This window comes from Hyperoodon ampullatus (genome assembly GCF_949752795.1).
Source record: "Hyperoodon ampullatus genome assembly, chromosome: 4".
Taxonomy (NCBI): Eukaryota; Metazoa; Chordata; class Mammalia; order Artiodactyla; family Ziphiidae; genus Hyperoodon; species Hyperoodon ampullatus.
In genome coordinates this window covers 112,411,063-112,423,170 of record NC_136917.1, presented here as the reverse complement: position 1 = coordinate 112,423,170, position 12,108 = coordinate 112,411,063, and the positions used below count along the sequence as shown (strand labels likewise).

General features: G+C 38.4%; 1 protein-coding gene across 1 annotated transcript; it reads right to left on the bottom strand.

Annotated features, from left to right (window-relative positions):
- Positions 1 to 1,973: 1,973 nt before the first annotated feature.
- MTX3 (metaxin 3) lies at positions 1,974 to 9,988 on the bottom strand (the record flags this gene model as incomplete). Its single annotated transcript, XM_079704087.1, has 9 exons — positions 9,875 to 9,988; positions 9,300 to 9,369; positions 8,854 to 8,930; positions 7,821 to 7,913; positions 7,120 to 7,302; positions 6,897 to 6,973; positions 6,226 to 6,383; positions 4,857 to 4,945; positions 1,974 to 2,084 (listed from the first exon to the last, which is right to left on the bottom strand). The coding sequence occupies exons 1-9, from the start codon at positions 9,953 to 9,955 to the stop codon at positions 1,974 to 1,976; spliced, it is 939 nt and encodes a 312-aa protein (XP_079560213.1). The 5' UTR covers positions 9,956 to 9,988.
- Between the last annotated feature and the right edge of the window lie 2,120 nt (positions 9,989 to 12,108).

Sequence of the window (12,108 nt, the reverse complement as noted above, 5' to 3'; positions counted from 1 at the left end):
TTACTCATGGACAGTAGTAACTTTATTGACAGAAAACTTTACATAACCCAGTATTATCCTTTGACTTTGCCCATGGAGAAACCTGGAGTTAAATTTACCATTCAATTTTAGAATCTGTTAGGGTTAATATAGTTCTTTCTCCTACAAATTTTTTATTTGGCCAAAAACTAATTTTAATTGTCCTGTTTTACACGTTTGACAATTGTAAGTCACTTCAAATGCTTTTTGAAAGTTTTAATAGAAATCATAATCGAAAATGACTAACCCTAACTAAAGCATAAGCAGATGATTAATGTGCTAACCACCCATCTCCATCAATCCTAGAGGACAATAAAGTCCTATGGTCATGATTTCCAACACAGAATATTCAAACAGATTTCCGATTGCTGGACTCTAACAGAAGACTAACGCATAACACACACACACACACACATACACACACACTCTCTCTCTCTCTCTCTCTCCCACCTGTTGCAGAAGTAATGTGAAACTCATTAGTTTCTTTCTCTCAATGCATCCAAACAGATGAACAAGACTACCCTGTTTCTCATTAAAACTTTCAAGAAAAAATATTTACAATGACATAAAGACTTCTGTATAAATAGCTACCTAAATACAGAACAAATTGAGAGGATGCAGGTCAAACAGCTGAGTTCCACTCAGCTCAAATTAGACAAGTCTCTTGAGTCCAAAACTGTTTTCCTAACCTGGGGTTTTCTTCAGGATGTGACAAGATTTGCTGAGCACCATAGTAATCTGTTAAGACACTAATCAAAAACATGGTCCTATATTTTAAAAACCCCAGAAGTAGTTTTAGGACAGCAGAAGCACCTCAGCCACTAAAATAAGCAAGATTCTATTATAAGTAAAGTTACCCACACAGCAAATCTTTGAACAGTTCAGCAACCAATAAATAGAAAATGTTCTTTAAAATCTATTTCCAATTACTCCATTGAATCCTTCAACTGTAGTCAACTCTATGGAAAATAATTAGTTGTCATAAAGGTTTTGACTACATGATATGTTTCTTAGGAAAGAACACTGGTCTGAGCCGAGTATGGTGAACCTGGACCAGGTGCACAGCAGGTACTTCTAGTTCTCTGTCAGTGAGCTCCTCCTGAGTTGTGTCTAACAACTGGGCAAGTGTCAGTTAGACTTTACAGCCTGGCATAATAACGATGCTAACACATTCAGCTCTCCCGAAATCAACCCAAGAAAGAGATGACTAGAGTTAAAGATGTCCTACGAATACACAGGTCTAAAGCTCCAATAAATTAAAACAGCCCCTGCTAACCTGTATTGAACACATGAGCAAATACTGTTATATTGAAGTGCATATAGTCAGACAAATATTATATGTAACCACCTTTAATATTTATATATATGGTAGTAACTCCCCCAAAGATTAGACTTATGAGAGCATAATTAAAAAACACATTCCTCATTGCTTTTTAAAGTGAAATACAGGCTTTTCTATTGAAGTAAATAGAATATTAGAATAATATATTTTTCCTAACATCTAAAATAGGCATCAGATTTCTAAACAGAAGAAAAAAAGGCTTCAGCCAAAGAGTCACATATTAGATATTTAGACGGGTCTAAGGATACTAAATTAATAAATTAACTTGAATAAACTTAACAGTGTACATTCAGAACAGAAGTGTAGCTTTGGGCCAGCAACATGTGAACCAAAGGCAAAAATCTGCCAAGGTTAAGGCAGGTTTTTTATTTACAGTACAACGTGTTTTCTTGTTTCCCCAAGTTCATTTAGCATTTACGTTGATGTTATTTAAAGTGCATTGCCAAGCTAAAACATGAGCTTCCTAACTAAAAAAAATTGCTGTCATAGAAAGTTTCTTTTGTTTTAGAGTCTTCCTTATACCTATTTATGAATTTTCTTTTTGCCTTCACACACTTAGTGTAAGAGATTACTGCAACAATTATATGACTTTGGACACAAAGCATGAAGACTGTCAGGGTGATAGCCGTTGTGAGGAATTACTTTCTTCTTCTGCTGGAGTCAATTTAAGTGTTGGCAGTTTCCGAGGAGGAAGTTGAGGGCTTTGGCGAAGATTGTCATCCATCTGTGGAAAGTACAAAAGGTACATCTGACTAATGGCTATGGCACCACTTATATGGACTGTGGCCTCCCCCATCCAAACTATAGTCTAGAAGAGTACCGAACCTTATGTTTCTAGGACTGCTAGAGAAACCGTTTTCTTGCAAATAATCTCTCAAGAATTCTAAACATCATACCTAAATACTGGCTGACTCAGTATATGTATGAAAGCAATATGGCTCATCCTTGACTTCACAAAATTACAGTAATTCCACATAATGAATAGGCTACTGAACTCAACCACAGCACAACTTGGTTTAAGAGATCTTCTAATATTAAGTGTAAAAGCAGTATTTCTGTTACAATACTCTCCACAGTTTACAAAGTATGTTCTCATTTGATCTTCCCAACACAACTGTAAAGAAAAAAAAAAAGGCGGAACACAATCATTCCCTATTTTACAGATTAGCAAAATGAAGCTCAGAAAGGTTACCAGATTTGCATTAGGTTGCAAAGCTAGCATCAGAGCTGAAATGTGAACACGGGTCTTCTTATTCTAACACTATTGTTCTTTCAACTATATCTCATTGCCTCAATAAAAATGACCTGTACTCCACTCAAAAAGATCACCTCTTTTAGGCTATGACTATTTAGACCAAGAGAAGCTAAGAAGTGACAGAAAGAAGGATAAATTCTTTAGACCTAATCCAGAGGCACTGCAAACACTGGATCAGTTCTAAGTCTGCTCCAGAGAAACAAATCAAGAGCATATTTAGAAAATGTCCAAGAGTTTCAGACTTACCCTAAGGAGTACGTTAGCATCCCGGGAAACACTAGGACAGGGGTTACTTAGAACTGAGTCAGACCTTAGACAACTACCTTTAACCAGGGTACCCCAAAACCAGAGTACAAGGTCCTGGTGTTAAGCTGCTTCATAAAAGACTTGAAAGCAGCTGCCATCGATGACCCAAAACCAACAGAATATAGCATCTTATCACCTACTTGACAGGTAGGCTTTTTTAGAGTTTTGAATATAAGCAGCCCCAAACTCTCTCTTATCTTCTCAAGATGCTTTTATAAAGTATAGGGGAAATGTTTCAGCAGAGGTACATAGGGTTCATAATAAAGGGAAAAGAATAAAAGATTAACTCTTAATTTTCCAAGGGAAAAAGTATTCCCAGTGAACTATCTGAATCAATTGTGATGTCTTTTTTTTCCTTGCAAGAACTAAGTTCCTCAAACATAACTCTTACTTTTTTTTAAGCTCTAGATTTCCTGTCTAAATGGTGAACGGTGGTAGCCAATAGAATTTGTTGTTCTAATGTCTTAGCAAACAGTGAACTGTACTGAAGAGCAGATGGGAAGTGGGGTGGAGAGAGGTGCTGATATAGGGTCAGGAAACTCTCATATATTGATGATGCCAAAATGGAACTGTACCAAGTGGTGACAGGGCCTCCTGGCTTCACTTTCTGCATATGTAGGTATTTCATGGTTCCCTTCACATGTCTAATGAATTTGCCACAGATAGAAATGGAAGCTATACTGGATAGCCTTCATCTAGCAGAAAAGTATCTAAAACAGTCTGAGTAATCTTTCCATTATCCACACTTAACTCTCAGTGTATTTCCCCTCATGAGATTTGCTGGGTTAGGCTATGAATTAAGACAAACTTGGCTTTCATTCAGCTTACCCAAACTTTAATAAGAGGTACATGCAATACCATAAAAAAGAAATAAAATGGTCATTCCAGAGAGTGGCAGTTATAAATCTGGCTATTACCACCAGTAGTAATGGATACATACTTTCATTCATGATTTAGATGACTAACTGCAAAGCCCATGCTGGAATCCAATTTCTAGGGTTCAAATTCCCTCTCTACCTCTGGCCAGCTGAATGGCCTCGGGCAGGTGATGTTATAAGCTACTCTCGAAGCTTCAGTATCTCATCTGTAAAATGGGAATGACAAAGTACCTGCACACACAGAGCTGCTGTGAAGATTAAATGAGATAACTCATATAAAGCTCATATAACACCGTGCCTGTTACTCAATCCCCCAAATCCTCTAGCCAGTGTTATTAAGCCACAATGACCTATTAGTTTGTGAAAGAATAAAGCATTATCCATTTGTATAAGAAAAAAAAGCAAGTTTATCAAACACTTGAGGAAAAAATGCATAACTCCCTTGTATTTTTCCAATTAGAATCACCCTTGAAATTTCCATTGTTGGCTCCCTCCCCTACCCAATTCCTCAGTATCTCTCTGAACAAATGCATATTCCCTAAGTGGCTAAATATCCATACTGGCAAAAATTGTAGACAACGTTTAGAACAGAGGATAGGAAGGAGACAAAATAAAACCATTTATGTGGAAGAAAGAAAAGAACACCATAGTGCTTTTAGCAAGAAAGGATAAGCACAGGTGCTTACAATCTCAAGAAACGTTAACCTTCAGAGACAGAAAGAAGCAGACAAGCAAGCAAGAAGTGTTTTCTTGTTTGTCTCTCTCTTTTTTTGAAGCCAGGCTTTTGGGTCTCCTAACTTGAAAAGTACTACTAATTGGGTGGTAAAAGTAAATCCAATACCATTATCAGATCTTTCCCCATAGCAATCAGGCCATTACTGGCTTCAAAACACTGTATTTTGTACAGCTTTAGTAAATGTATGTTTAAACAGCTTTCTGAAAAAATAAACTTAAAAAAAAACTGAAAAGGTAAAGTTAATGCATAACCCAAAACAATATTACTTGCAGAAAGGAAAATACTAAACTACTATAAAATAACAATTGAAGTAAACTTGACCTTTTCAATCAAGTTGGATTCCTTATTTACAAGTTGTGTGAGTTTCTGCAGATTTGCATCTACCGTTTCTTGTCCAGCAGGAGAGGTGCCTAAGAAGCCAGGACAGAAATCAGAAAGAGGAAATTCTGAAAGCCTTACAAGCTGTTTAGATTCAAAGAATATTGAGTCTATCCACCCTCCTAAGTGCCCCATTGCCCACCACACCCTCCAAAAAAGGCAAAGTGAAAAACCATTCTGGGTTCAAAGGCAAACTTAAGAGGGAGAGTAATGCTCCAAAACCAAACCCTAAGCCAAAGGACTAAATTTGTCCTTAAGGAGACCCTGTTAGCCAAGCATTATGCAGATAGCCAAGGTCATTAGTAAGAGCACAACAGTCCTCATTTCCTTCTCAAATGTGACTTGTACCTCCCCCCCACCATTTCACATAGGTCTTTAGTTACAACTATTTGAACAGCTTTCTAAGGCCCAAACAGCTATCCATGAAGCATCTGAAGTACTTGGAGGAACTTTAAAAAATACAGATTCCTGGGATCCATCCCTAAGGGATTCTCATTCAGTGAATCTGGTATAGGACCCAAGATTTTGTATGTGTTCTGTAGTCAGGTTTGCTAACCACTGCTCCCAAGTAACAAGGTTGAAAGTTACTCAGTTTCATGACCCCCAAACTAACTAACCCCTCCCTTGTTATATACAAGTGTATTATATATAAAACACATAACCCACTATAAAAAGTAAACTGTCCCTAAACCAACGATCCTTATGACTTCTATTTCTTAAAAGGACAATTCTGGCCAACTCTCCCCATACAAATTTTGTGTCCCAATCACTTAAGCACAAGGCCCAACACGCTGGAAGAATCAGAGCCTAAGTGACAGGTGCCCTCTGTTTACTATACCTCCAGTCTGATGCAATCAGTTTTGAAGTAGTGGAATCATGGGAGTGTACCTCACCAAAATCAATCTGCTGCTCAATTCTGTTCACACAGGAAAATGCTAGAAGCAACATTTAAAGTAATTGCCCATTTGCATTAGGATAAATGCTATCTTTCAGCAGGGACACAATAAATACCTGTGGTTAACTTTTAGAAGAAAATGACCCACTTCAAAGGAGCAATATTTAAAGAACAAGAAGCAAGAACGGTATAAAATCCAGAACAGACAAACGGCAAATATATACTTCTCTATTTAAAGAAGAACTAACACATGGGAATAAAAGTTGGAAAAATGCAACTTTTTGAAGTTCTATAAACCAGCATTTAAAGACAATATACAAACTTCTTTAATAAGTAATGAATTTGGCTTACACATCCTTAGGAGAATATGCAAGTATTCTATGCAAACAAAGATTAGCTGAAGAGGAACCAGCTTACCTCCAAGACTAAGCCTAAAATAACTATTTAGGATGTCATCACAAAAGCGACACAGGTTGGAGAGCTGTTTCAAATGTTCTTGTAACTGAACTTTAGGAAAGCGTACTTTATAAAGAGGTGCGAGAAAACCAAACACATAGGCATCCAAAGTAGAAGGCCTAAAAATAAATTAAGGATTTTTTAAAAGCACATAGAAAATATTAATTTGGGATTATGTTAAAAAAAAACTTTTTCTCAAATACATTTGTCAATTCTGAAGTATACAATACAGTCTTTTAAAAGGTTTACTACCCATTCTGGCTTATAAAAATGATGCAGCTAGGGTTTTACTCATTTGTAGCTTTTAAAAAATACTCTACCCATTTTATTTAGAAGAAAATTAAGTTGTAAATTAAAGATTCATTTTTACTCATAAGTGTTACATACAGACTGGAGACACAGTGGGAATAGTCTTAGAAGTTTCAAATTCACATATGTAGCATATTAAGTCAATGTAAGATTATCCCAACAGAAAAAGTTTCCTACAGTAAAAATCCATTAATTTTTTTTTTAAGTGAAAAACTCATTGGGGATGGGGTGGGAGGACCAGGCAAGGGAACTTGCTTTAAATAACTGCTCACTGAATACATGCAATCAAAACATCAAAATGGTTTTTAAGGGAATGCACTCACGTATCTCCAAAGAAAAACTGAGATGTTCCCAGTCTGTTTGACAGAAGGTTTAGGCACTCCTTGGCATCTCTGTATATCTAGTAAGGATGAAATTACATCTCAAAGGTAGGAAAGATACTTGAGAACTCCTTTTCAGACTGGCATCTATAGGTAAGTTCATCCCTGCTCTTTCTCTTGTCCCTCCTTTGGAGGGCCCTTGCTCTGAAGGTAATTCCAACCATACCTGAGCTTCTACATCTCGGAGGTGGTAGAGGGGAGGCTCTCCCCTGGTCAGGAGAATCCTATTCAGTGCTCCCTTAGACATTCTTCCAGGCAGGATCAAACTCAAGGGAAAAGGCATTTGTGAAGCAAACCATGGCTTTGTCACAGTAAAGTAATTGTCACTCTCAACCCAGAATGTGTGAAGCTGCAAAAGGAGGGAAAAAACACTACAAGCATATTCTTTTACTAAAAGGAAGATCCTCAATCAATGTGAAAGTTTTTCATAAATATCTCTGAATGAAGTAGACTCCATACAAATTTTCCAGTTAGGATGACTCAAGGATAAATCAAGGTTTTTAAATGTGTGAGTTTTATTGATTGCTCTATCCCAAGCACCCAGAATAAGGCCTGGAACATAGTAGGTGCTCAATGAATATTTGTTGAATGAATGAATTACAGCTGGCCCAACTCTATACATGGACAAACTCCAATCTTTCACAGAGAATTCTTATTTCCAAAATGACATTATCTTTCACTTTGTTGTTTCATACACTAGTTGAACATCTAACAGAATCAACCCAGTTCTGCAGTTACATGAAAGAATCAAGACTGATACATAAATGAAATTTCATCTCTTAAGCCTTTTCCATTATTTTTCTTCTAAATCGACTAAGTACATTTTCAGTAAGTCTCTAAAATACTGTAATATTCACCAATGCTCACCACTGCAGGAAGAAGCTTCTCTTCGAGGAGAGCAATGTAAGCTAGTGTATCTGCCCCTTGTTTTGCTGACAGTTCATAATCGGCATTATATTTCTATTAAAATATATAAAACCAAAAACCTCATAAGTCAAGAACATCCCAAAACAGTGAAGCTAAATAAATTAGGACTCCTATTCTTCCTCAAAAATGGCAAACATATTAAAAGGGGAAAAGAGAAATACAAATTCAGTGACAAGTGCTGCTTAATGCAAATAAAGTTCTTAGCACAGCATCACGCACACGTTAGGGTCAATAAATGTTAGTTTTAGGTGTTTATTTATTATTAACTATTATTTCAATGATTGTTAATGACCTAGTTTAGTTTAGTGCATGGCATGTAGTACAAACTTAATAGAGGCTATTATTATTCTTGTTAACAATAAGGAAAAAGTTCTAATTAGTAGCATTTTCCCCTTGGGAAAACCTTCCAATTGAGAAAAGTTCTAAATTTTGTTGATATAGAACTTCTTTTTTTAAACTATAGGCAAAATCAATGATAACTTTTGCATTTATGTAAATTGTTACAGTTTAAACATTTTAGATATATAAATCTTGGCATGTTCAGATATTTTGGATACATTATTTCATGAAACATTTAACTGCACTATTAGTTTAAGTGCTTTAAAAAAATAAATAGTTGCTAGTTGATGGGAACTCAGACCTCACACCAAGCACAAAATGTATAGCAATTATGGAACTAAATTTACAATCATATCAATAAGTATAATAGTGAAAATGGTTAAATTGAATCTACTTACACCTAAACTCCAATAAAAACCAAGCAAAGTGCATGAAAATATAAATTGACTATAACTCACTATATGGCTTTTGAATCACAGTACAAATCATGATTTAGAGCAGTGACTCTCAAATCTATTCTTATATCAAGCCCTATGTATCTCCAAAAAATAATTCTAAAAAAAATTTTTTTAATGCACTTTCTTTGGAAGCAACATGCAGGGATCAAGAATCTACTTCTCCAGAAGGAACCCACCTGTTTTCTTAAAAAGTTTAGTATTTTTGCCAGCTGAGAAACAATACTGTCTTCAGTTGTCAAAACTGGTACATCTCCTGTAATCAAAACACAGTTTACATATAAGGAAGCATTTCGATTTCCTCTGAAGAGGCTCCAATACCCTAAAAACTATGCCAGTCACATTTGGAGAAGAAAAAAATGAGTAACTTATCTTAGGTTTTTGCAATTTCACACACACACAAAAAGTTTTGGACAGCATTTTCATTTCTCATAATTTCCACTGATTTGGCTTCTCCTTTGAAGTATTACTCAGAATGATCAAAACGTAAGCAACACACAGCCAAGGTCATGGTAAGAACTAAAACCCCAAGGTACTCCATGGCTACAAGCCCCCTAGCTTTAAATAAGAGGGGGGAGGGTGCTTACAGAGGGCAGAAATGGGTGTTTAAAAGTTTACACTGTACCTCTTGAACCTCTCCAGGTGTTATCTATGACATTGACTTTCAGGGGTGCACCAGAAAATTTGGCGTAAGCCTGAAAGAGAGTTTGCAATAAAACATTTTAGACTGAGTACGTAATGCAAATCTGCAGAGCAGCTTTACTTCAAAGCTGGGTCCCCAGAAGGCAGAAACGCCTGACTCGGGGGGGTGCGTCCCTCCCGCTACTTCTAGCCGGGGTTGCGCGCTACCAAGATTTCGAGGACTTTTTCCCCCCAAACGTTTGAGGGATGCAGAGCGGGGAGCGCGCGCCTCTTGTTTTGGGCTTTCATTCCACTGCACAGACAGCTTTGCAAGGCTGAGAAAACTCGGAGCCAAGCGGAGAAGCCATGACTTCTCCTCCAGGCTTCGGCGGGGTCACAGGCTAGGCTGTAACTCGTTGGACGGGAGGGAGCCCCGGGCGGTGCAGCGAGCAGCGCCCCGGCCGGCCGGGCCCGAGCGCCGCGGGAACCAACCCCAGCCGCCGGGACCCGGACCAGCCAGCCTCGCGTCTCTGGCCCCGCCCCTTCTTTCCCGCGCCCTGGCCTGCGAGGCGGCCTCACCATCACCACCAGGGACTCGCTGTGCACCGACGGGAGCCCCCAGCCGCCTCCCCAGCACCTGAGCTCCAAGGGCGCCGCCATCTTGCCGGGGCCGACCTTTGCTATCCCGGAAGTACTTTTGCTGCCTACTTTCCGGCACGTGGAAACGCGGGGGCGGGGCGCGAGGGAAGGAAGGGTACTTTGGGGACTGGGAGAGGTGCAAGGCGGGAAGGGCCACTGAAGGGGTTAACAACGCGCTTAGCATCAGTTTGGCCTGGGGTTTAAGAGTCCTGGGCGATGTCAGACAACCCGCCAGTAATTCCTCAAGTACTTATTGGAGGCCATGTGTACCAAGCACTTTGACTATTAACTACCCTGGGCCTAAACTAACCCATTTGTAAACCAGGCATGACGGTTTATTCACAAGATTGTTGTGTTTAAAATTATGACATGGAGGTAAAGAACTTGGCATATAGTAGACACTCTGTAATTGTTTGACCCCTTTTCCCCATATATTTGGCTTCTGCTTCTTGCCACTCTCTATCTCAATTAGTCACCTTCATATTTGCTCGTTACACTCTTCCTAAAAGTAACAAGTTTCCTGAAGTTTGTCAAGTGAATTCTGCCGTTCTTCAGCCTGGAATATCATTCTTCCCTGGCACTGCTCCCTCAGAAATGAGCTTAACTGTCACCTCCCTGGGACAATTTTCCAAAGTTAGGAACTTCTGGGTTCCTGCAGCATCTTGTACATACTTGAATTGTAGCTTCTATCTGATACAAACCTTTTGCCTTTCATTGTACCAGAAGTTCTTTGAAGACAGAACAGGGCTGGCTTCATAGATGTGAGACCTCTGCAGTCACACAGGGCCCTATACTTAGAAGAGCTCACACTTGTTCTGGTGTCACTGTCTTGAAATTCTTAATAATTTTTGAACAAAGGGCCCTGCATTTGTTATTTCAATTGGGCCCTGCAAATCATGTCACCAGTCGTGTCTGTGGGCCTAGTGGGCATGCACTACATGTTTCTTGAACATCAAGCTGACAATTTCTCAGAAAACTGGAGGGAAAAGAGGAAAGATAGGCCTTGGGAATGCCATGATCGTAACATGCTCTCTGGGTCTTGAAATTAGCACCTGGATGTCAGACTTCTTTCTAGAAGGCAAAGTAAACTTTCTGGAATACCCTCCCAGTCACTCCTCTGAGATCTTTCCTTCCTTGTGCCTCTGAGATGGCTGGGTCCCTTTAAACAACTGAAAACTCAAAAGAAATCTCTGCAAATTTTCATAAAATTACAATTGAACAAGTAATTACTAAGCACTCCCTTACTGTTTACATAGCCATCTAAATTACAGTATGAATCTGCTAAAGTCCATTTTCATGTTTCAAAGGCAAGAGTTCTCAGAAATGGGTAGGGAAGTTATGTCAAAGGTGACATTCCTTTAACAATACTTTAAACTGGGAAATGTGTAACATGTGTACCATTAAAATTAAATGTCAAAATATTTATTGAGCAGCTACTATGTCCAAAACACTGTAAGGCTCTGGGAGAATACAGAGATAAATAAGATATGACTTCTATCCTCAGGAGTTTATACTCTACAAAGGAGACAAAGGATTAGGTGTAACAAGTTAGATTATCATAAGTAAAGTTAGAGATAAAAGTAAAATACTATGGAAGCAGAGAGTAGTAATGATACATCCTCTGTGGGATCAATGGAGTCTGTCTGTTCAGTCTTCAGTATAAAGCAGGTAATTCAACTTTCAGATTCAAGTAATTGGACCTCCCTGTTTAGAGGATTAAAATCCCAAGCCATAAAGCTCAGAGTCCATATACTACAATTAGGCACTTAAATAATCATACACAGAGAATGTAGATTACTTGAGTCTTGTTTATAGGAGGGAGGGAGGTGAAAGTGGATGCACATTCTTTGTGGACACACAGCATAATTACTCAGTTTAGCCTTCTCCCTTATTGCTGCTGTTACATATAACACTTTCACTTGCATTAAAGAGAAATTAAATCTCCTAGCATTGAGTTGAGACAGAGAATAGCATGCTAATGCTTCTGATGAGACAATCCTTACACACAGGTTTATTAGTGCCTGTTTAATAGCCATCTTTTATTGTTGCAATTCCTCTTGAGAGTCTGTATTTTCTAGATTGAATTTTAAAACCCTAGGCCAGTTGATTGCACAACCAGGCTGAATAGTGTTCCAGAGAACCACAGAGAAAGCTGAAACCTTCAGGGATTATGC